This window comes from Littorina saxatilis, linkage group LG2, assembly GCF_037325665.1.
Source record: "Littorina saxatilis isolate snail1 linkage group LG2, US_GU_Lsax_2.0, whole genome shotgun sequence".
In the NCBI taxonomy this organism is placed as follows: Eukaryota; Metazoa; Mollusca; class Gastropoda; order Littorinimorpha; family Littorinidae; genus Littorina; species Littorina saxatilis.
Window position 1 is genome coordinate 64431999 of NC_090246.1, and position 26909 is coordinate 64458907.

General features: G+C 42.4%; 1 protein-coding gene across 1 annotated transcript in view; it reads right to left on the bottom strand.

Annotated features, from left to right (window-relative positions):
- LOC138959541 (alpha-1,6-mannosylglycoprotein 6-beta-N-acetylglucosaminyltransferase A-like) overlaps positions 1-26909 on the bottom strand; it is a 78145-nt gene that overhangs the window by 21694 nt on the left and 29542 nt on the right. The window contains exons 2-7 of the mRNA XM_070331058.1: positions 13735-15380; positions 8403-8502; positions 2946-3104; positions 2326-2408; positions 800-889; positions 388-459 (exon numbers count right to left, since the gene is read on the bottom strand). Coding sequence (XP_070187159.1) covers positions 388-459; positions 800-889; positions 2326-2408; positions 2946-3104; positions 8403-8502; positions 13735-13905 — 675 coding nt within the window. The 5' untranslated portion in view covers positions 13906-15380. The remainder of the gene's footprint in view (positions 1-387; positions 460-799; positions 890-2325; positions 2409-2945; positions 3105-8402; positions 8503-13734; positions 15381-26909) is intronic.

Here is a 26909-nt window from a genome sequence, read left to right on the forward strand (position 1 = left end):
GGGAAGAGTTGCATCACTGACTTTGCTCTTATAGCCTCCTTTGCAGTTGCAGGCAGTCAAAAACAACAGCCACAAATCAAAACACACCAAACACACTTACACAGATATTTGGCAAACTGCCAATAACAACACAAATCAATTTTCTTGGACTATAATTGCTTTCTTATGACATTACAATCTGTTTGAGTTCCAGCAGAAGAACCACCCTATTAAAAAAAAAATCTTTCTTTTCTTCTTTTTTTCCTCTCCAGATTTTCTGTTTATAACCTCCATAACTTTACCTTTATTTTAAGACTGACACTTCCTTCTTAGATCTGATTTTTCTCACATTTGTGGATGTCTTAAAAGGGGGGTTCCACTGTACCTGCAAGATTGCTACACACTTACATAGATCATTGGTTCAAGGATCATGTGACCTGTTGACTTAGTCCAAGTTTTCCTTGGGCACCATCCTTCAACCTGAAAGGTACCAAACATGGTGAGTTCAACAATAACAGTACTAACACAGAAAGGCAGGTTTACACATTAGCAATTCAGGTCAAACACATCTGTTTCATGTAAACAACATCAGTTGAACCAATTTAAACAGCAAGTTTGTTTCAAAAATGTATTGACAAACATACTCAGTTTATCAACTGTATTTTCTGCAAACACCCAGATTGTCACAAAAATAACATATATTTACAATTCCAATGTTCACTTCTTCTCGTTAAATTTTGCTTTTGACAAAGCTTACTACAACAACATCTCATCAGCCATACGTTTTATGCAACACATAAAAAGCAAATAAAAAGCATACCTCACTAAGGTACATCACGTAAGAACAGTCTGATCCATCTACTCCGTGAGATTCATAGCAAGGATCAGATTTCCACATCTGCTTCATCCACTAAGAAAGAAAAAAACAGTAAAATAGTAATAATAGTATCAGAAAGTAGCATGTATCGCCTCAACAACAAAATAAAAGATATACATAGTGTATCTGTCTCACCAGTTTGGAAATGTACCTAACAAAATCAGTTGCATAAAAGAAGGGTCGTAAACTAGACTTTTACTCATTACGATCACATCGGCATCTGCAATCACTTAATTGGGGCTGCGCTAATACAGAGGAATAGTTAGGTGAGGTGTCGCTGTAATAAACCAGGCTTTGATCGCATGAGCTGTCAAATACAGGAAGCTTCTGTGTCAATTTTGAGGGGTACCATGACAACAAGCGCTGTTATTCAGCAATGACAAGATGGATTGCTTTGAAACTTTCAGGATCTTATGCCTGCATACGCCATACTGGATGCACTTCGGATCTTTACATTTTTTTTTTTTTTTAAGATGTGATGCAATATTTGTAAAGAGCTTTAATCTCTGTGCCAGCAACTAATTAAGGTCAGTCTAGAGTTTATACTGTTCATCAACCAGAACAATCAATGCCTCGATCAAACTGTCTGAGAATAACATGGAATCATTTGAGTCTGCAGCTGATAATTAGGGGTTATAACTTCAAAGCATCAGCCCTGTTGTAGTTTTACTGTGGAACCCTCTTTTAAGACCTCAACAAATCTGAGAAAATCATGTCTTGATAAGGCAGCAGTATTAAATGGAGGTATTAGTTTGAAAAGATCTTCTTCAGCATTCCAGAATTGTCCGGTTACGTGTGAGCTCGTTTGCCCATTTGGGTTCCCCAAACTATACTCTGAGAGCATAGTCAGCTTCACTCTGCTTTCGTTGAGTAGGCATGCTGGGTATTTTTGTGTTACCATAACCCACCAAACTCTGACATGGATCACAGGATCTTTTCCGTGCGCACTTGGTCTTGTGCTTGCGTGTACACACGAAGGGGGTTAAGTCACTAGCAGGTCTGCACATAAGTTGACCTCGGAGATCGGAAAAATCTCCACTCTTAACCCACCAGGCGGCAGAGACCGGGATTCGAACTCACGACCTCCAGATTAGGAGGCCGACGTCTTACCACTACGCCACTGCGCCCATCAAAAATATCTGAAAAAAGGTCTTAAAAGGAGGGAAGTCTTAAATATGAGGGTCTTAAAAGGGGGGTTCCACTGTACTCAGTATATTACTGCATGTGTAAGTCAATTGTGACAAGGAAAGATTCTTATTCCCACCCAGTACTGACAACCACCAACAGGCACAGCACTATGTCACTTGATTGATTACGCTTGACAGCACTGATCACCCCCTGCAAGCATTTTTACAACTCTGCCTGTTTTATGCAGCACTGTCTTGCAGGCACGTGCTACTGATCAGCGCAATAGCTTACGGCCTTGACTGGTACGTGTTTCACCAACCAGAAAATCCTGATAATCTCACCTGCATCTTTTGAAGACAGTGGGGAAAGTCTGCTTTATCCTGGTCTGTCAGCTCACATTTTTCTGTCTTCCCTACTATTAAATCTGGAACACAAAAGAAACCAATTTCACTGAAGCTCCTTACAAAGACATGGTGACTCAGACACATGCATGGAGGCTGCGAAGATATATGCACGGTTTCATATGATAATCTATTCACTGGCGTGAAATGCAAGATTATACTGCCAGAAAAGGCTCCCCAGGGAGTATTCTTTCTATGAATTCACCTAATTCCACAGCAACCACTTGTCTATAACAACCATTTTTGGTCAGTCCCTTGGGTGGTCGTAATAAACAGGCTCGACTGTACAAACTCAACTAAATACATGTAATACTCAATTGTACCTCAGTATCATTAATTTACCAAAGAAACTGCATCAAGGTGATGAGGGGAATGGGGGAGGGAGGGTGGGGGGGAGGTTAGGGGGGTGGGGTGGGGGGGGGGGGCGGTCATGCACATGATACAAACCAGCCCGTGCAAAACACAACTGGTGTATGTTGGAGTAGTGCAGCCCATTAATGAACACAGAAGAAGAAAATAAAAGATACAATTAATCACATTACCTGCCCCTATGACCTTACCTTGGGCAGAAAGAATGACCTGGCGTTCATGGTCCGTGACTAGGCTGAGAGGCATGTTGCGAGCGAAGGATCCATTGGTGATGTTGTTGAGGTGAGTCTCCAGTCGGTCCAGCCGAGCCAGAATACTCTCCAACAACACTGCAATGGTCTTTTTCAGGTCTGAAACACAAAAATACAAATATTGTTGACACACTGTATAACTTACTGCCAAGCTGTTCTGGAATTATTTTTTTTTTCACTGTTAATGGCATTAACCTCAGTGCTAATCATGAATTATGGAATAAATTCTCTAAAGCAATACATCTTGAGAAGAGAATGAACTTGCAGCATAGCAACCATCGAAAGCCAAAATGTATTAAGCTATCAAATGTTGCAACAAACAAAAAGTCCCCATTATTTAGTTTGCAAAATTCAGTTTGATATTTCGGCAACAACAACAGATCATTAGATCATTGCACATGTCTGCTGAATGCACGTATATTCTAGAAAATCTGTTCTTAAGTGGAGTAAATAATATATCAACATCAAGCTTGTAGTAGATGTCTTCGGTTGGTGTTTTTGTTTTTTGTTTTTCTTTTTTCTTTTGTTAGATTTATTGTCCTTTGCTTTATTATGGGCGGTTCTGGTGAGGTTATGCCCCCTCTTTCTTTCGGCTGGTAACTGGCGCCACCTCGGGGCAAGATCCCACGAGAAAGGGAAAAAAACTTGCATTGGTCCCAAATAGCATAATTATCGGTTTGGTAACAGTTCATGTGTAAGTCGTGCATTTAATACGGTTACACAGACAATGGTCGTTTCTGGTGAGGTTATGCCCCTTCTTTCTTTTGGCTGGTAACTGGCGCCACCTTGCGGCAAGATCACAGGAGTTGTCTCGCGTTATCACCCCAGAAGCGCCCATTGTGTACATTTCCATCACCAATAACTTTCCAAGAATGTTTTATGCTTTGAGTTTTTGTGACACAACAATTAAGTTACACCGAGACAGATTCCAGAACGAAAAATCCCCAAAAAGACATACAACTAAATTATATAAAGAGAACAAACAAACTAACAAACGAATGAATGAACGAACAAGAACAAACAAACGAAAGAATAATAAAAGAAGGATAAAGTTTCACATTTACTTAATCCTGAATGAACCCTTTTTGAACACACACATGTACGCACACACAATACGCACACCATATATAATATCTCTCCGAAAAACACACACACACACACACACACACACACACACACACATGCACACACACACACACACACACACACACACAAAACATACCACTATTACTCAATAAAACCATCTGCAGCATCCGTCTCTCTTTAATCCTATTCTATTATTCACAGTAATGATGATATTGTGAGCAGAAATATTGATGTTCTAAGTGCTGAAGCTAGCACTTTCAAAAAGAATCGATACAGACATGTATCCCCATTCTTTTTTAAAACTGACACCAAGCTTGACAATGAACCAGTGGGTAGAAAAATCACAAAAAGAATTGTGTCTGAGAGTGAGAGCAGAATCTCTCTCTCTCTCTCTCTCTCTCTCTCTCTCTCTCTCTCTCTCTCTCTCTCTCTCTCTCTCTCTCTCTCTCTCTCTCTCTCTCTCTCTCTCTCTCTCTCTCTCTCTCTCTCTCTCTCTCTCTGGAAATGGAAACTCTACTCCCCCCCTTGTACAAACACAACAGTGTGGTTTACAATAAAAATTCTGAGTTCTGAGTTCTCTCTCTCTCTCACACACACACACACACACACACACACACACACACACACACACACACACACACACACACACACACACACAGATACATGCACACAAACACACATGCATTATCTTACACATGCATGCACGTGCACACAGACAGACACACACACACATACACACACACACACAAACACACACACAAACACACACACAAACACACACACACATACACACACGTATGCACACACACACGCACATGCACACAAACAAACATGCATTATCTCACACATATACACTCATACACAGAGGAAACGAGACAGAAAAGAATGCAGTAACTGCCCACTTATGACAAACACAGATGCTCATGGCTGCAATTGCCAGAGCACACAGCCCTTTTTTTCGTCATGCAAAGAAGACATTTTTATGACATTCTTGTGAACTTAAAACAAGTCGCGTAAGGCGAAAATACAACATTTAGTCAAGCTGTCGAACTCACAGAATAAAACTGAACGCAATGCAATTTTTCAGCAAGTCACCGTTTTCTCGTAGCATCGTCAGTCCACCGCTCGTGGCAAAGGCAGTGAAATTGACAAGAAGAGCGGGGTAGTAGTTGCGCTGAGAAGGATAGCACGCTTTTCTGTACCTCTCTTCGTTTTAACTTTCTGAGCGTGTTCTTAATCCAAACATATCATATCTATATGTTTTTGGAATCAGGAACCAACAAGGAATAAGATGAAAGTGTTTTTAAATTGATTTAGAAAATTTAATTTTGATCATAATTTTTATATTTTTAATTTACAGAGCTTGTTTTTAATCCAAATATAACATAATTATATGTTTTTGGAATCAGCAAATGATGGAGAATAAGATGAACGTAAATTTGTATCGTTTTATAACATTTTATTTTTTTTTACAATTTTCAGATTTTTAATGACCAAAGTCATTAATTAATTTTTAAGCCACCAAGCTGAAATGCAATATCGAAGTCCGGCCTTCGTCGAAGATTGCTTGGCCAAAATTTCAATCAATTTGATTGAAAAATGAGGGTGTGACAGTGCCACCTCAACTTTTTCAAAAAGCCGGATATGACGTCATCAAAGGTATTTATCGAAAAAAAGAAAAAAAAGTCCGGGGATATCATTCCCAGGAACTCTCATGTCAAATTTCATAAAGATCGGTCCAGTAGTTTGGTCTGAATCGCTCTACACACACACACACACACACACACACACACACACACACACACACACATACACAACGACCCTCGTCTCGATTCCCCCTCTATGTTAAAACATTTAGTCAAAACTTGACTAAATGTAATAAAAGGGCCTGCTCAATGTCAGCATAAGACAATGTATGGTAATTTAGGGTTGAACTTGATGGATGTGTCACCTTACAAAAACTTGATAAGAAAAGCAACATACACTGACATACTAGAATGAACACACACATCTCTCTCTCTCTCTCTCTCTCTCTCTCTCTCTCTCTCTCTCTCTCTCTCTCTCTCTCTCTCTCTCTCTCTCTCTCTCTCTCTCTCTCTCTCTCTCTCTCTCTCTCTCTCTCTCTCTCTCCCCCCCCCCCCATGGCCCAATGACATTTGAGGGAGAAGGAGGAGGAGTTGGGGCGGTCACACTACAAAGTTGAAAGACTTTGCTGTGTCAGAAGTTAATAGGACCCATTACTGTACGTGTCATGAAGTAAATGTCACCCACTTTCAAGGAGCATGTTGTCAGCGTGAAGCTACCACATCAAAGTGTAACACTGCAGTGAAACAGCGGTGAAGCTTATCTCTTTTCCTGCTTCGTGCACATCACTGAGTTTGTCAAACACAGGCACCAGACAGGAGAAGGAGAAGAAGAAGAAGAAGAAGAAGAAGAAGAACAAGAAGAACAAGAACAAGAAGAACAAGAACAAGCAGCAGCAGCAGAAGAAGAAGAACATTACTCGGTCTGTCACATCTATTGTCGAGTTCTTGTGCACAAGATTAATCCACTGTCCAGACACAACACTGAGTGGCCGGTTGCACGTGCTTGCTTAAAAGGCACCTCCGGAGACCTTTGATCCGACTCACAATCTCAGTTCTGCGTATGCCTTAACATGGCCAATACCTTAACATGGCCTTGGAACTTCTCTCCACTTGGACCCATAGTAACAAGAGGCGAAGCCTTCAAGGCTCACGTAAGAAATCGACAAACAGTAACACAAACTCAATCACTCCGTCACACATACACACACACACACACAGTAAGCATAGGTGACACTGTGCAAGAAAGCGAGACACTAGATCTAGATCTGTCTGTCTGCATGTAGCCTACTTACAGACACGACTGCCAACTAGTCTCGGCCCGCTCAAAATAACAATGACCGAGACATTCCTTCGCGTGACGTCTAACCCTCTTACGCCATAATGTGACGTCTTCAAATGACGAAATGTTAAAGTTTCCACCACAGACGCACGCACGCACGCACATACGCACATACGCACGCACGCACGCACAGACAGACAAAGTTACGATCGCATAGGCTACACTTCGTGAGCCAAAAATCAATACCCTGACTGCTCCCCGTGCAAAATGGGATTTTTCTAAAGAATGAATTTCCCAGACTGCCACCAGTGTGGATTAAAAATAAACTCTGTGTCCAAGTGATTGAATGCTGTCATTCAAAGTGATCTGGCACTTGATCGCTTACAAGAGAAGGAATTAACATACCTTTTGCTTCAACATATTGCAGAAATAAGACGGGGAAGGGTTAGAGCGAGCATGATACAACTTACAAGTTTCATAAAAGAAAAGTTTTCTGTGAGTGCCTTTCACTTTCAGACTACATGTTATTCATACTGATTTTAGTGAATGTGGCCAAACAACTGCATGTTTGTTACAGTGTCAGTGCACAGAAAAAGTGTTGGTGTGCACAACTCACGGCCCACTCCTGCTCACAGTGGGACCACCTTCTCCTTGTCGCAAAACGATAAACATGCACACGCTGAACTGACACTAAACCCTCGTCAACTGTCTCAAAACAGAAGGACAACATGCAAAATAAACTTGTGTTTTTAGCAGGGGGAAATGGGGGGGGTGGGGGGGGGGGGGGTGGTAGAAACGAGAGATCAGAGAGAAAGTCACATTCTGAAAACTTCCCGTTAGAGTGACAACTGAGGAAAGACATAAATTCACTGGAATGGAATGGGGGAGAGGGGGGGGGGGGAGTGGGTTAAGTAGAAGAACTGGCAGGGGGTTATGGGAGGTGGACATTCAGTGTCAAACGCTGTCAATGTTAGAGAACAACCTAAAATTAGTAAAAAATGGAGGGACACACACACACACACGCGCGCGCGCACTCGCTCACGAACAGAGACAGACAGAGACCGACAGACACAAACACACATACAGACACAGAGAGGAGACAGACAGAATGTGTGTGTGTGTGTGTGTGTCAGGGCCGGACCCCCCCTTCGCTGATTTGCCCCCCCCCAAAAAAAAAGGAGGAACCCCCCCCCCCCCCCCCCCTTACAACTCATTTGGTCCGGCCCTGTGTGTGGTTGTGTGAGTGTGTGTGTGTGTGTGTGGTTATGTGTACGTGCGTGCGTGCGTGCGTGCGCGGCGTGCGTGCATACGTACGCGTGCGTGATTACGTGTATGTGTGTGTTTGTGCGTGCGTGCATGCATGTGCGTGTGTTTAAGCGCGCGCGTGCACTTGTATTTGTACGAACGGCTGCACAGTCATGATCTATGTGAATATGATCAACGTACCAAATGCAGTAAAGCGACCAGCGTACGGGCCATCCACCACACCATCGTTTTCTTGAGCAAGGGCCCGCACATACTCCTGGCTCAGCTGAACAATCTCTTCCTGCAATAGAAATACAGAATCCCGTAACACATTGACACAACAGTATTCACTGTAAGATCAGAGGAAGGGCACTTGCCTCGTACACACAGGCTGACACCACTTGCGCTAAAAACATGCGAGCACATACATTCACTTAATTGTCACTATAGCGCTGAGAAACACCGACGCAGACAGACACAAACACAACAAGAGCCGAAGCCTTCAAGGCTCACGTAAGAAATCGACAAACAGTAATACAAACTCAATCACTCCGTCACACATACACACACACACACACACAGTAAGCATAGGTGACACTGTGCAAGAGTGCGAGACACTAGATCTAGATCTGTCTGTCTGTAGCCTACTTACAGGGACACGACTGCCAGATGGCCAGATCGACACTGCGCTTTCGACAGCGCTTCCTCACGCAGACACTGGAAACACGCTGTGCAGATTAACCTGTAGGAAATCTCCTTTGGTATCTTCTTTATCTATTTTTCTGGAGCTACGAAACCGAACAATGTGAAATCGTCTTCTCCGAATCGGCGAACTGCAGCTCGGTGATAACTGTATCTATACCACAATCCTTCACGCGATCTGACCTAACCTTGACCCCTGACCTGGTTTACATACCACACACGACACAAACCAGTCACCTGTTTTTACCCCCCCAAAAAACCCCACCACCCGTTTTCTTTGGATACACACTACATACGTGCCGACGAAATGTTGATCATTGCTTCAATATTTTGAAGCTGTTGCTTGGATAATAACCAGGTAAAATTAGTATTTCGGTGTTTAGTCAAATGTTAAAGTTTCTATCACACACATACCCACACACATACACACCCACAGACAGACAAAGTTTAGCCGCATAGGCTACACTTACGTGAGCCAAAAACAGGCAGAAACACACAGGCAGAAACACACAGGCAGAAACACACACACACACACACACACACACACACACACACACACACACACACACACACACACTCACAAACACACACACTTTCGCTCTACCAAGAACCTTATACATCCCCCCCGCCCCCCCCCCCCCGCCCCCCCCCCCCCCCCCGCCCGCCCCCCCCCCCGCCCCCCCCCCCCCCCACTTGCGTACCGAGCGCCACTTAAAGGCTCAGTAAGCCTCCCGTAAACTATCACAGATACTGTCAGGCTTTTACACACAGTACAAACACCCTTCCATTTGAACGCTCACCAAACGGGAACATCCTAGGTGCCCTACGTAAAGAGCGAGCAATTTTTAAAGAATTAATTTTGCGCCGATTGCTCAGAGACAATCGGACCGTGGTGCGTTTTGGCGCTAGATCTAACTTTTAAAATCTAAATAATAAATTGACAGCTTGTTACACAAACATTCTTAAATCATAAAAGAATTCTTTTTTCATCAAGACAAGATCAGTACAATTCGAAGTTTTGAAAGTTTGAAAAAAGAAAAGCCCGGAAGCAGGATCACGCAAGGTCGTGGTTCTCGTAGCAGACGACGGTTTAGAGGCATCGCCAGTTCCTCTGAACAGTCAAAAGCCATCGCTAGAGTTCTTGTGAACCACAGCCGTTTGTTCCGTGCATAGTCAGAGGTACATAATAACGTCTGCAGATATTGCAGATAAGCTCACATCTAATCGCATTCAAATTACTAACCGACGACTACATTGTGAAAAAGGGAAACTGGATCACACGGGTTTACGAAGGTTCAGGGGTAAGATAAACCACGCAAAAATAAATTCTTTGAAAATTGCTCGCTCTTTACGGAGGGCACCTAGGATGTTCCCGTTTGGTGAGCGTTCAAATGGAAGGGTGTTTGTACTGTGTGTAAAAGCCTGACAGTATCTGTGATGGTTTACGGGAGGCTTACTGTGCCTTTAAATATCAAACAGAAAAAACATAAACCCAGGTCAACGTCAATGGTTCAATTAATCACAGTGTCACTAGTACAGGAACAAATGAAAGGTCACGTTAGGTTGAATAGACAAGAACAAATGCGGAATTCGGGGACGTGTGTTTCACAGTGAGTGGTTGGACGTGAAAACAATTAAAAAGAGAGCGAGAGCGAGCGAGAGAGAGAGAGAGAGGGGGAGTGGAATGTCCAAATAAAAACCCACACAAAAACAACAACAGTTAAAACAATAAATCGATCTGCGGCAGGGAGTTGAGAGCGGGGCAAACATGAAAAAGAGACAAGGTTTTATACGCTGGCTGGAAGAAAACTCAGTCAAACTTCAGAACAGGGAAGGGGAGGGGGTGCTTCTCTGATGCTAGACACACACACACATTCACTCACTCACACTGGTCACCCACCCCACACATACCCCAAAAGAGAGGAATAAGTAAAATAAAATAAAAATAGAAGAGAAGCGGGCAGGGTAAAGAAGAACTATCACCCGATAGTTGAACCCTTTTCTGATCTATTTCATTTTCGATTTTCACGCCTGTTTCGTGTCCTTTATAGAAGGGCTATGAGACAAAAATAACGACAAGTGTGCTTCCTGTTTTGCACTTGTATGGCAACCTTCACACGAACCCGAGGGCTGAAAACCCGTCAGCAAATAAGAGACAGAAAGAAGGAGAAAGCGGGTGTCGTTCCTCGGCTCAAAGAAGACTGCTGTGTTTTTGAAGGTGAAAATAGTTCTGCTCATGCACTATCTCAGAGGTGCCCAGACGTGGGATAAAGCCACCCCCCTCCCCTCCCCACTTGGACACATGTTTTCACAAACAAGAAGAACAAGGAATAAGATAAAAGTGTTTTTAAATTGATTTCGACAATTTAATTTTGATAACAATTTTTATATATTTAATTTTCAGAGCTTGTTTTTAATCCAAATATAACATATTTATATGTTTTTGGAATCAGAAAATGATGGAAAATAAGATGAACGTAAATTTGGATCGTTTTATAAATTTTTTATTTTTTTTTTACAATTTTCAGATATTTAATGACCAAAGTCATTAATTAATTTTTAAGCCACCACGCTGAAATGCAATACCGAAGTCCGGGCTTCGTCGAAGATTACTTGACCAAAATTTCAACCAATTTGGTTGAAAAATGAGGGCGTGACAGTGCCGCCTCAACTTTCACGAAAAGCCGGATATGACGTCATCAAAGACATTTATCAAAAAAATGAAAAAAACGTTCGGGGATTTCATACCCAGGAACTCTCATGTCAAATTTCATAAAGATCGGTCCAGTAGTTTAGTCTGAATCGCTCTACACACACACACACACACAGACACACACACGCACATACACCACGACCCTCGTCTCGATTCCCCCCTCAACGTTAAAACATTTAGTCAAAACTTGACTAAATGTAAAAATCAACGTCCCGACAGCTTCGATCATCTGATGAGTGTTTGATGAATTATGTTTGCAGATAGCCAATAGTGTCCGTTTAGAAAATAATTCATCGAAAATTCCTCTCTTCATTGAACGCATCCAGGCTATAGATTTTTGGTATACATGTGCCAAAGTGGAAGGTTGCTCCCTCACGTGTTTACTTCGTACAAGGTTTTGACTGCCATGTTAGCTCATTTGAAGGCTCATGAATTATGTCCACAATGTATAACCGCTTTCATCACCCCTGCTATTTCTCAACAGTCAACCCCAGCAAACTCTAATTAACTGAACCTCATAAAGTCATTGACCGAAGCTTTAAGGGGTAACCTGCAAGTACATGCACTGATGAAGCCACAAGGTGTTTGAGACAATTTACCAAGTACAGGGATACGATTGTACTCAGACCTGACCCGCACAATCTCCTGGAAACAGAAGGCCCAATCCGCCGACAGACGCCGCTGGCTATTTTCTATAATTCACGAGTTAATCAACGCCAAGTAAATTAATCGAGAGGGTCATGAATTATATGTAAAATGGCCACTATCATCTGCCCAATAGGTCCAGCCTAAATTAGGTACCCATATCCACATAATTAACAAATTCACTTTCCATGGCCTGTTTTATTGTTTGATTGAAGTTTGTTCTTAATTTTATTTACATAGGCGCATGTGGCTTTTTATTGGCCGGAAATCGTGCCAGCTGTGTCCTCTGGATGTCGGAGAAAAGTAATTTTCCTTGCAAAAGTCTGCAAAATCAAGTTTTCTAATTTTTAACATTTGTGTAAGGGTCAAAACAATTTCCGGGGTGGTGATCAGGAAAAAAAGAAGGTCGGTCGGGGAATCGGAAGCATTGATTTTTTGTATTGGTCCTATTGTTAATGTTACATACCGCAAGTGCACTTGCATGCGACAATGTTGCCGGGAGTATATATATTATAAATATCTCTCTCCCCTAAACATGTAGAAGTCAGTCACAAGTGGTCGTAATGATGCCACCCTGCAAACCCTGCCCACTTGACTATCTCTCATGGGATGAAAAAGCGGGCCATGACCTTGCTCGTGTTCAAAAGTATGCATTCGTGTTTGCGACGGGGCAGCGATTCTTTACAGGCGATGGACACTCGAAAGGTCAATACATGTACTGGTCAGAGATAAAGGGTCACACGCACAAACCGCAAACATTTGATTACAAGTCTGACAGCATACTCGTAAGCTTGAATAAAAGGCCGATGGTTTGAGAGACACGCGGCCCCAGTCTCCAGACGCACACCTGGAAGTACAACGACCTTGTTAAAGTTGCACTGGTACTCGTAAACCCACTGCCGTCTCGCTCCTACCCTCCCAACATTCTCTGACTATCACACACTTTTCTTTTCACTATTTCAGTGTTCACAGGATTTCCGGCGACCTCTGATATCAGTCCCAGCTCAGGACAAAAACTGATCAATATGTATAGATATATAACTAATTTGTGTCAGTTTTTTTTTAACTTTGTCTGGCGGCCAAGTATACTTACTTGTATCAATAGCCTCTCTCTCTCTCTCTCTCTCGTATCAATAGCCTCTCTCTCTCTCTCTCTCTCTCTCTATCTCTCTCTCTCTCTCTCTCTCTCTCTCTCTCTCTCTCTCTCTCTCTCTCTCTCTCTCTCTCTCTCTCTCTCTCTCTCTCTCTCTCATAATAACCGTAAAACTAAAGTATCGTGTTTGTATTTTAGATGTAGTAAGGACAGGTTGCATGGGATTGTTGCCTTAACCTCTATCCTTATGCATTCAAGATCAATCAATCAATCAATCTATCAATCCGTCCGTCCGTCCGTCCATCCATCCATCCATCCATCTATCAATAAAATTAATTACCCCATCAATCAATCTCAATTTTCTTTCTGTCTGTACTCACCTGTAAGACGGCGCTCTCCTTCTTGGGGTGGTTGCTAGTGTAGATGAAGGTGACGTTGAGGACTGTGATGGTCCAGATGAAGATGACCAGCAGCAGGATCGCCACCATGCGTCGCCACAACGTCCTGCCCCCGAACGACGAGCACCTCGAGACGCCTGATGAACGCATCATCTTCAAAGTCACAGTATCCAGGACCTGCCTGTAGCTTTGGGTACAACGTTTAGTCCCCTTTCAGTGAATCAAGAGAACACACCACATTAGGACTGTTAGCTGACTATGTAGGGATGGTTTCGTGCAGAACGTTTGGTCCCCTTTCAGTGTATCATGAGGAGACGCGGTACTCGGGCTGTTAGTTATGTACCGTGGCGTAGTTTTGCGAAGAGCTTGCAGTCCCCTTTCAGTCCCCTTTCAGCGTATTTGAGCAAACTCAACACTAGAACTGCTAAACTCTGTATGCAGAGGTCGAGTCGAAGCACTTATCAGTAGTTTTGCGTAGTAGCTAGCAGTCTATCTTCAATGCACTGCGAGTATGAAGCACCACTCTCGGCTGTTAGAGCAGTGACCAGTGTGCAACGGTGGGGTTGAAGCACTTGCCTTTGCGTAGTCAGGTGTGGCGACGCACGAATGAAGTACAGGGTGCTTGACGGTGATTGCAACGAAGGCGTCTGTCGGATGTAGTGGTGATTCAAGTAAAGAAGTCAGTCGGGTGTGGTGGTGACTGAAGTATAGGCGTCAGAAGGGTTTGGTGATTGTAGTAAAAACGCTAGTCCGCTGTGGTGATGACTGAACCAAAGGCGTCAGTCGGGCGCGGTGGTAACTGAAGTATTGGCGTGCGTCAGTTGTTGCGGTGACTGAAGAAATACGTCGGCCGGGCGTGGTGGTGACTAAAGTACAAGACGTCAGTCGGCTGTGGTGGTGATCGAAGTAAAGGATTCAGTCGGACGCGGTTGTGATTGAAGTAAAACCTCAAGAGTCAGCCTGGAATGGTGGTGATTTAAACACAGGCGACAGTCGGCTGTGGTGGTGATTTAAGTAAAGGATTCAGTTGGACGCGGTTGTGATTGAAGTAAAACCTCAAGAGTCAGCCGGGAATGGTGGTAATTTAAGTGCAGGCGACAGTCGGCTGTGGTGGGATTCAGTGGGACGTGGTTGTGATCGAAGTAAAGCCTCACGGAGTCAGTTGGGAATGGTTGTGATTGAATTAAAGGCGTGGTGATCGAAGTAAAGGATTCAGTGGGATGTGGTTGTGATCGAAGTAAAGCTTCAAGGAGTCAGTCGGGTTTGGTGATGATTGAAGACAAGGCGTCAGTCGGGTGCGATGATAACTCTAGTAAAGGCGTCAGTCGGTAGTGGTGGTGATTGAAGAAAAAAATCCAGTCGAACGTAGTTGTGATCGAAGTAAAGCGTGGTTGTGACCAAAGAGTCAGTCGGTAGCAGTTGTGATGGAAGCCAATGCGTCAGTCGGGTGTGGAGCTGACAGCTGTAGCAGGGCAGGTGGTTGACAAGTAGGGCGGGTGTCTGAAGTTGACGTCAGGCGTGAACGGGCTTGTTAGCGTCACTAAGGTTGCGTGTTGTATGAGCTGTGTCTCCCCTCTCCTACCTCCTGGCGGCCTTGCCGTCTTGCTGTCGTCTCGGTCCGCCGCAGTCTGTGGAGACGAACAAAAAGAAAAAGATCAGAATGAGTAATTATTGAGTCAGCTTTCTTCTTAAAAGTATATCGCATTCATTGCGGTATCCATAACATGTGGTCCCTCTACTGACATAGAGGGAGAACTGCTGTTAGAATAGTAAGTTAGATGTTGCACACGCAACAAATTCGAACGTTGCTTACTCACGGAAAGATGAGTTTAGATTGTTTGTATTCAATTATTAATGTATTAATTTATGTACTTATTTATCATTTATTTATTTATAGCATGTCGGTATTTAGGTATTTATTTATCATGTATTCATTTATATATTTTATTAATCAATCTCTCTCCATGTGTTTCATGTGATCTGAGCCTAAATACACGCCACACTAAATCAACTATGCACGAAAACTAATACAGATATATGCCGCATGATAAGTTGTGAAAATGTCACAGCACAAAGAAGCCCTCTGCCACACAAACAACAGTTCAGAACTAGAAAAAGCAAAAAAGAAAGAAAGAAAAAAAAAGCGAGAGGACATAAACAAAAGACAAACATCAATCAGACCACACAATGAAATACTTTTTCGCAGCACTTACTCAAAATAGGAGCAAACAATTAAATAACTGTTTGCAACACTGCCTAAAAAAACAGCATTTTCTCGACACATATCAAACAAGAAATTCCTCCGATAGGAACTACACCCCCGTCAAAGGGAAATAACCTTCTCAGTTGGTGGCAGTGAGAATGGTTATTTCCCTTTGACCAACGGGGGTGTCCGTCTATACCAGGCCTTGTATAATTTTAATCCACCAATAACTCCCTAACCGTGTGTTTGACTGGTCCCAATTTTTGTAAGGACCGTCTCAGGAATGTATAGAACCTGTTCACCAAGTTTGGTGACGATCGGTCCGTTCATTCTTGAGATCTACTTGCGAACACAAACACATCGAGTGAAACCTATACACACCCCTATACCGGGGGTGTAAATGAGACAGTGACAAAAGGTCAGGTGTCATGTCTACTGTCCCGAATGACACACGATTGCTGACATTTCACCATTGCCAAAAGAATAAACATATAAGAAATAGGTAGAACATGAATGTGAAAACTGACTTTGATTGTTGATCAGTATGTTCTATACCACTAACAAATAATCTACTTACGCATAGCTGTTTGGCAAATGTATGTTGCATGGGACACACTGACATGAAAGTGGAAGATGTTTTCCCTCTAGAGAAACTACATATCAAGTTACAATTTTTGTGCTCTTCCATTCCAGTTGGCAATCAATTGTTAACGCATGTTATTAGAAAAAATAGAACGAAAACAGATTAGATAGAATGAAACATGTACTGGTGATGTCATTTGGGACATACTGACATGAAAACGTCACCTTTTGTCATTGTCTCAAATACAATATATTATATTATTATCCCTTTGCTCTGTTTCAACAAGGATCAACGCACGGCTGGAATGCCCGATGCTGTGTATGTACAACAGTTAAGGGCAATCACCAGAAACACATCCGCCCATCCGCGCAATGACAAGCGCATGCATGTTTTAATGTCAAACGCGACACCACGTACCCTCCTTCATCTTGTGCTGACAGTTTAACAAACCAAACTGCCACTGGCGAGCACGTATTTTCTTCCTGTCTTTTCTCCCCAGCAAAGTTTATTGAAGGCACAGCTAGTACTTCCAGTGTAAACGATTCGGCTTAACATATCAGATTTGGTCAGGATGTTTACATGGGATCAGAACATCCTTCCACTTGGATAAAACAATGTTTATTCATATTTTACATGTTCACGAAATGTACATCGACATAAGGTGAAAACAACAAAAAGCCTACGGCTTATGGTGGTGTCTTCAACAAATTTACAAGAAGAACATGGCAGTGAGTCAAGACCTTACACAGTAAGCAAAAACAATCCGTACATTTTACACAAAATATTATCCAAATGTATAAGAGAAAAGAAAAAAAGAAAAAGAAGGTGAGAAAAACACCAAAACAAAATAAAGTAAACACACATACACATCTAACCAGAAGAATGCGAAAAGGATAGTAATCGGTGATTAAACAAATCAAGAACAAATATTTGGGGACAAGTATTCAGACCGGGGGAGGGGAGGGGGGGGGAGTAGAGAGATAGAGAGAGAGAGAGAACCTGTGTTTGTCTAAATATTTCTAAAAGAAAAGAAAACCGTGCATACGCCTGATATAATTATTCATTATGTTACCTCGGCCGTCTAATTTATTTCATAATTGTAAGCATCACCGTGAAATACAGACGGACGAAGAGACGTATTTCAGCACACGCGCATACGTTCTATTTGTCAATCTGTCTGTCTTCAAAGAGAGTTAAGTCCGTAAGGGAGATAGTACCGTACAGTCAAGGGTTGCGTAAGTTGCCCTATCAGGTAAGAGCTGACGGTCTTCAAACGCGGCTACAAGAGAGAGGTGCCGAAGACGAGTAACGATTATGTGATCAGTGCGACGGCCGGAAACATGTCACGCACTTGTGAAAAGTACTTGAATGGAAGGCCCACGCCGACCGGACGATGCCACGCTTCCTACCTGCAGACTGTTAATCCTGCTTCTGTGGCAACTGTGAGGCCGTAAACTTTGACCCGGTTGCGCAACTTACGCAACCCCTGAGTACCAGTCAGGCTACTATCTTCCTCGCGGAGTCGGCTTCCATTCATGTACTTTTCACAAAAACGTGACATGTTCCCCTCCCACTTATCACATCATCGTGACTCCTCTGATGTCCCTTACGGTACTGAACTTGCCGACTTTCTCACTTACCCGCGTATGAAGACAGTCCCCTTGACTACAACTACGGTACTATCTTCCTAACGTAGACAGGCTTAACTTATCTTTTGTCTTTCTGCCCCCCCTCCCCCTCCGCCTCCCTCTCAGTGTTACCCTTCATACAGAAAACCATGTTGTCATTTTTTTGTTCCTTTTTTCTTAAAAGGAAACAAATCGCGTAAGGCGAAATTACTACATTTAGTCAAGCTGTGGTACTCACAGAATGAAACTGAACGCACTGCATTTTTTCACAATGACCGTAGTCCGCCGCTCGTGCAAAAGGCAGTGAAATTAACGAGCCTGTTTAGCGCGGTAGCGGTTGCGCTGTGCTGCATAGCACGCTTTTCTGTGCCTCTCTTCGTTTTAACTTTCTGAGCGTGTTTTTAATCCAAACATATCATATCTTTATGCTTTTGGAATCAGGAACCGACAATAAATAAGTTGAAATTGTTTTTAAATCGATTTCGGAAATTTTATTTTAATCATAATTTTTATATGTTTAATTTTCAGAGCTTGTTTTTAATCCAAATATAACATATTTATATGTTTCTGGAATCAGAAAATGATGAAGAATAAGATGAACGTAATTTTGGATCATTAATAAAAAAAATAATTTTAACTACAATTTTCAGATTTGTAATGACCAAAGTCATTAATTATTTGTTAAGCCACCAAGCTGAAATGCAATACCGAAGTCCGGCCTTCGTCGAAGATTGCTTGGCCAAAATTTCAATCAATTTGATTGAAAAATGAGGGCGTGACAGTGCCGCCTCAACTTTTACAAAAAGCCGGATATGACGTCATCAAAGACATTTATCGAAAAATTGAAAAAAACTTCTGGGGATATCATACCCAGGAACTCTCATGTCAAATTTCATAAAGATCGGTCCAGTAGCTTACTCTGGATTGCTCTACACACACACACAGACACACACACAGACACACACAGACACACACATACACACACACACACACACACACACACACAGAGACACACACACACACACACACACACCACGACCCTCGTCTCGATTCCCCCTCTATGTTAAAACATTTAGTCAAAACTTGACTACATGTAAAAAAAAGTACTTGCAAATTCATCATTTGCCAACCACTAGCAGATCACAACAATTAACAGTTTGGTACACCGCACGTGCATCATTAGAAAGTCAAATAAGTTCATCCCTCGCCGCTTTAGCAATTCACTAAATGTTCCTAAATGGCACTTGATAATATGATGGTTGATAAAAGTTGTCTGTACCTCGCTGCTGCTCACCAGTTGCCATAAAAGCATAGCTTCCGTTTACAGTCTGACTGCTTTCTATATGCAAAGTGGGACTTTAGTTCTGAAATAATTTTGCAAAAGTGGCACTTGCAAAATTAATTCAACAGAAAATCGCACTCAGCACAGGAAGCAGGCAGGCTGTTGATTTCTGGTATGTGACCAATCAGAAGGATGCTCTCATTCCACGTAAAACCCTAGACAGATATGTGGTGGTTTAGATGTATCGTTTACAAGGGAAGGAAGATACCTTTGGAACATCCGCACGTGTTCCGTGTCCTTGGACAGCCTGACATTATACACCTGACGAGTCGATAAGTGTACTCCGGGTTTACACGTATCACGCATTATTCTAGCCCGCTGGGTGGCTTGGTAAGCATTACCCGCAAAGTGCTCTTTTCTTTCTTTCTTTCTTTCCATTATAAATGTAAACGGAACGCATGGAAATAGGAATTTCCGGCACTTTACCCAATAATTTTGTACTATCAACACACGAGTAGATTTTCCGTCGCAAATTATCCGGGCATAAGGTGGACAACAGCCTGGGCTCACAGCAATGGTTTTGGGTGACTTCCTGTTCAAGATCACGTATGGTACGTGAAATCAATACCTTTACCTACGCACGCAATCCACTGCTTTGGCATTTCCTGACGAACGTTTTTTCAACCATTTAGGCATACTCAAAAAATTACATAATGTCAGTATCCGAGAGCAAATTGCAATTAATGATTCTGTTCGCTGCCAACATTCAAACGCTTTGGTGGCGATCCAGTCTTCCAAACCTGCCAACCATGAAACTTGACTTTAATTATGGCTGCTATGTGGATATACAAACGTATCCAGTGTGGCACTTAACTGCTACATGATACTGGAATCAAATATGCAAAGGCTGCGGACAAAATGTGTGTCCCCTGTTGGGAAGAGTCGAGCTATATATATATCCGATTCAGACTCTCTGAGCCCAGCAACAGTATCACCAAGTGTGCTGGGCGAGGAGGGCTCATATAGACATAGTATCTAATATTGACGGACTGTGTGATGATATCTTCTGCTATTGGTCTGTTTCGACAGTGATATCAAAATGGTCGAGATTTTGATATCACTGTCGAAACAGACCAATAGCAGAAGATAACATCACACAGTCCGTCAATGTTAGATATATTGCTATTTCTCTGGACATTTTGTATTCGCTGTTAAGAAATTACAAAAGTAATTGTCTCAGCTTTGGCTGTTACATATCCATCCCTCTGATTATTATTTCTTTTTGTTCACTCTTTTCTTGTACTTTCCAGTATGTCCAAATGTCTTTTCTTCAAAAAAAGTAATTAGTCACTTGCTCAACTAAATTCTGGGATAATTACATTTTCATATATATATATGTTTTTGTTTTTAAATTTAGGTGTCTTTGTTTTTGAAGTGGGTAAGCAATAAAGAGGTCGTGCGTGCGTGCGTGTGTGCGTGTGTTTACTAGTGATGCACAAAGAAGGCAAAACTTTATTATTCAACCAAAACATAACAGAAGGAAACGATTACTTGTTTATGTTTTTTGTGTGTAAGTGCGTGTTGTTGGATTCAGTATATGCGTGAGAGTTAAATTGTGTTTGTTTGTTTGTTGGTTTGTTTGCTTAACGCCCAGCCGACCACGAAGGGCCATATCAGGGCGGTGCTGCTTTGACATATAACGTGCGCCACACACAAGACAGAAGTCGCTGCACAGGCTTCATGTCTCACCCAGTCACATTATTCTGACACCGGACCAACCAGTCCTAGCACTAACCCCATAATGCCAGACGCCAGGCGGAGCAGCCACTAGATTGCCAATTTTAAAGTCTTAGGTATGACCCGGCCGGGGTTCGAACCCACGACCTCCCGATCACGGGGCGGACGCCTTACCACTAGGCCAACCGTGCCGGTGTTAAATTGTGTGCATTCGTGCGTTGACAGATGGGGAGACAGAGACAGATGTTACTTTTTAGGAGGGTCTTTCTCTCACACATAAACATGATTTGGCTTATTCGAGAATATTCTTTTGTTCGCAAGATTTAGAGAGAAGGCGATGCATGCGCGGGTGCCTGCGTGTGTGTGTTTATGTGCGTAAGCACGCTGGCGGATTTGTCTGCAAAAAATAATAATAATCCATATTTTGTAAGGCATTTGCAAAGTGCTCGAAGCTCACAACTAAGACAACCTCAACGTTTTATGTTTTGCTTTTGTTCACGGACCCAGAAACCAAAGTTATTTACCTGGCACAACATTAATCCTTCATAGCTCACGGGGTGAACAGTCATATTTTGTGAGTACTACGTTTTAGCGATTGAAAAATATCCAACTCTCAAATGAACCTAATGAACATCTCTGGTTTGGACAACAAACTCGATGATGATACGCTAACTTCGACCAGCATTTTGTAGTGACAATAAAAACAAAACAATAATCAACCTACCAATCGATCAATATAGCAATTTTCTCCAAGACTTGGCGTGTAAACTCCACATCATAATCATTCTCTTTTGACGCAAGATTTAGTGGTGGGGGCGAGATATAGGAATTGCATAGGCGGATGCGTGCGTGAGAGCGAAGTTGAATATGTATATATACTTGCTAATGATTTAGTATGTAAGTGCGTGTTGTTGGGTTCTACATGTGCGTGAGAGTTAAATTGTGTGCATCCATGCGAGAGAGACGACACAGATAAAAACATTAAAAAAACAAACAAAAAACAGCGAACGAGAGAGAGAGAGAGAGAGAGAGAGAGAGAGAGAGAGAGAGAGAGAGAGAGAGAGAGAGAGAGAGAGAGAGAGAGAGAGAGACTCGATCAACACTTTGCAGTCCACACACACACACACACACACACACACACACACACACACACACACACACACATGCACACAAACGCACACACTGAAACTCACTAAAACACCAAAACTCACTAAAACACTGCAACTCACTAAAACACTGAAACTCACCATTGCCGATTTCGCGGAATTTGCAACTTGCCCATTACGCGTAATCGGTTGCCGATTCCCCGTAATAGGCTGCCGATTTCGCGAAATGGGCAAGTTTAAGAAACCTTTACGCATTGTTGGCAAAATGCTGCCGATTTTCGCGAAATGTGCAGCGTTTTGCCGAATAAGCGAAATTGGGAAAAATGTTGCCGATTCCGCGTTTTCGTCAATTCCGTGAATTCGGCACGACATATAGGCCTATACTATTAAAACAAAGTGAAGGACCCATAAAACAAAAATACAGTCTTTAAAACTTTGGTAACAATATAGGGTCCAATAATGTAATTGAAGCTTGCCTTGTTTAGAATTCACAAAAGGACTGTGAGTGCTGATTTAAAAAAAAAAAATGGGCAAACAGTGTTATTGCCCCATACTAAACACGTGGAAAGATTGGGGGAAAAGGGAGTGGTTTTCAAAGTCTACTGCTAACGGGAAACTCTTGGCCCCTCCTAAAAAACCCAATCTCAATTAAAACCCAAAGCTACACAGTTCGATCGGTTTGCGGTTTGAAACAACATTTGACTTGCATTGTTTTGTGGTGTTTCAGCAACAAAGACAACGACAACAAGAAAAACATATTTGACTTGCACAAAATGACTCTTTTGTAGCGTTTCAGCAACAACGACACGAACAACATCTTTCTACTTGCACATTAAATACTGTTTTGTAGCATTTTAGCGACAACATCAACAACAACATTATTTGCCTTGCACAGAGTTACCGTTGTGCGGCGTTTCAGCAACAAAGACAACTACATTTGACTTGCACAATCACTATTTTGTTCCGTTTGAGCCAAACAAACCAACGAAACACAAACATACACTGAGCATTGTGCGGACTGAATAATCTTCCAATCGCCGACAGTCGTTAACAGTCCCGCTTGCTATTCCGTGCTAACTCTTCATTGACTGTGTTTTGTGCGTCAAACGCTGGAAGCCCTTAGCTCATAAATACGTAAACATAGAGCTCAGACTCCATCCGGACGTCGGCCAGGACAACATGAATTATTGACAGGTGTATGTAGATACGATCGGACCTGGGTTCGATACGAGTATTGCTCGGATCCCAGTTGACACCCCCCCCCCCCCCCCAAGCCCCTCCCTCTCCCGAAAACTGGGCATGCTGGTGGGAAAGGTCATAGCCCTGTCCCATGGGAAACATTGCAGTGAGCTCAGTGGGGAAATCATAGGGACACGCTGGGCGGGCTAGAGTCGAGAGATTGTTCGTCAAGAAAAGGGCAAACTGGCTTTTGTTGTTTTACTGTCAGGAGAAGGAAGGACTTCCCATTCGCTGTTTTGACGGGTCAAATATCACAAATGTCTGGGGTGGGAGGGGTGGCAGAGAGAGGAGGGGGAGGGTGTGTGTGTGTGTGTGTGTGTGTGTGTGTGCCTGCCGGGGGGGGGGGGGGTGCTCGTCGGGCAATACAGACAAGCAAAGTCTGCGGTCTCGCTCTCTTCTGCCCCTCGATGATCCCGACGCCAGAGAAGAGTTCGATGCTCCGATGTGTACATGTCGTGTCGAGCTCAAGGAATTGACAATTTCGCGCAATAGACTGCGTTTCTGTCGATTTCACGTACTCAGCAAAGAGCTACTGCTTGCGGAATATTTCCTTTTATCTTCTTCTTTCATTCTTTCTTTTTGTTCTCGCCAAAAGAGAAGTTTTTCTTTGTAGCTAAAACCACATTCAAGATGGAAACCGCTGATTCTCTTATAAAGAGAGCTCTGTTATACAAGTACTGTCAGGACAGGATGAAAAACGTGTTCCAGGTATTCTGTTCGGCACTGTCCCGACAGACGCCACCACAAAGATGGAAATATTTCTGGGTATTGTTACTGTGAAAACCTTTGATGTCCGTACCCTGAAAGACGTGTCATACTCATAGGTTAATGAAGATGGGGATCGTGCGTGTGCTTCAGCTATCTGTTTAGAACATGGACATAAGTAAACCATTCCGTGGACTAAAGTTGATGTAAACTTTAGATTTTTTGTTTTTTTTTGTTTTTTTGTAATACAAACGCGCACTGTTGTGAGAGTGACGATGGAAATCGTGTCTTTGATAGACTTCGTTGTATTTCCTGAGTAAAGGGTATAAATTATGTCCAAATAATGTATTAAAGACCTGACAAGCTATACACGTGTATAACGTGCGGTCCTGAACTAACATACCGGTCGTCTTTGCTTTTGTCCTTTCACACAAGCGATTAAGCTATCGCCCAAACGAAAACTAATCATACACACACTGGTAACATGTTCCATCTGAACATGGATCTCTTTCTGTGTTGGTTAACTCCATCAAGACAAAAATGACTAAGGGAGAACTGTGAATTCTTGTCATGTACACGCTATTTTACACTGCACCGATGAGCAACAGCATGGAGCAAGATAATACATACACATCGACGAATTTTTTTAACATGTCTTTACCCTTTTATTCCTTCGAAAATGAAATTACAAAATAACTCAGCACGTATATGCATACGCTATATTAAGGCTGAAATGGCAGAACGTACAATGTGTAACTTACCACATCTGTTCAGAGCGCGTACATACAAAGACGAAGTCCAAGTTTCTTTTCATTAACAAACAAACTACAAAAAGAACCGATCATGAACAGGACAGTAGCAAGGTCCATCAACGTAACAATCACCGTTGTTTTTCTTTGTCAACACAAACATAGCAGAGAATTGTAGTGTCCAGCACATCTGTCCAGCACATAAAATAAATAGACATAAAAGCTCCTATCATTTACACATTATAGTTCAAAGATCAAACGATCATGAACAGCAGGGTAAAGCACGATCTGTCCACGCACGAGTCTTTAAGTTTCTGTTGTTTCACTGGGTCAACACTGAAAAAGTAGAACTGTGGCATTTTCAACCACACCGTCGAGGTAATTAACAGGCACAAAGGACATTTAAGCGCCTTTGCCTCGTAAAGGCTATTCGTATTGATTATGGACAACACGGCAACATGTCCTGCATCGGCTTTCTGCCGTTCCGTTGGTATCACGACTGAAATTGTTGGTTTTTTTTTTTACAACATCCACCCTGGGCATGTACGGACAAAATCCAGTTCAAGCTTCTTTTTTCACGCACAAACTATTATACAAATCACAAATATTGAAGAGCAAAGTAATATGGTCCATCCACAAACGACTCTTCGACGTTTAAGCCTGTGTTAAAATGGCAGAGAACTGTAGCTTTTTTAACCGCATAATCCGTCCTGTACATTTAACAGAAACAAATTCAAGCTTTGTTTTCTTCTCATGTACCCGCTATTCCACATTAAACCTGCACGATTCATCAAGGCAAGATGACTATCCGTCGTTTTACTCTGTCAGTTATAGAATGACAGAGACCTTGTCTTTTCCACATCCGTCCAGCATATGTACAGACACAAAGGACATCTAAGCTCCTTATTATGTACTTTCTTTATTTGGTGTTTAACGTCGCTTTCAACCACGAAGGTTATATCGCGACCGGGAAAGGGGGAAGATGGGATAGAGCCACTTGTCAATTGTTTCTTGTCCTTATTATGTACAAGCTACACACTAAAGACGTTTAAAGCTTCTTTTTAAGCCATATATCTTCCACAAAGAAAGGCCGACCGATGGCAAAAAGCCATTGCAGACGGCTATACGATCTCTATTCAACAGGACCGTCATTTCACTAAAGCAAATGGCCTGATGGTGCCATCCCCATCCATTTGGCCACGCAACGAAGGAAATCACGGCTTTGTTAACGGGCAGTGCAGTGGCGCCACGACGCACGTGCTGTTAGAATGTTATGGCTTCTGTCATTGTAATATCTGAACTGCTGGGCAAGGAGAGGAATTAATGCTCGTCTTTCAACAAGACGCACTATCATGCGCACATGATGGAAATCGATACTGATTCTGTCGTCTATTATTGTAGCTGTTGTTGTTGTTGTTATGATTTTACCTGGTGGAAATTGTGAAAATCAGGTACTCTATTCGGTACTCTGCCAGGAAATTATGTTCAGTATTCAGGAATTCCTGATGGCACGGTTATCCCCAGCATAAATGATTTCTTTATTTCGCCAATTGACAGTGTGAGTTACCAAATGAATGTTTCATGATTTCTCTACTGCGCAAATTCACAGTATCAGTTGGAGTTAATTGGTTTCCCCTCCAATGACATCTGCAAACTATTCAATACATTTACATGTCCTACTCAGGACAGAAAACCAGGACAGAGAAGGATTCCCGCATAATCTGTAGAGCTCATAAATCTTTCATCTGGACCACATGATATTGATGCTCTAGCTACGCCCGAGTCAAACACACTGAACCACCACAGGGATGCTTTGCAAAAGAGAAATAACTGTTATTGTCCTCTTTCACGACTGCACAATAGCACCAGCGCTGAATAAAGCCCACAAGTTTTAAAGTAAAACGACACACTACACTGTAAAATGA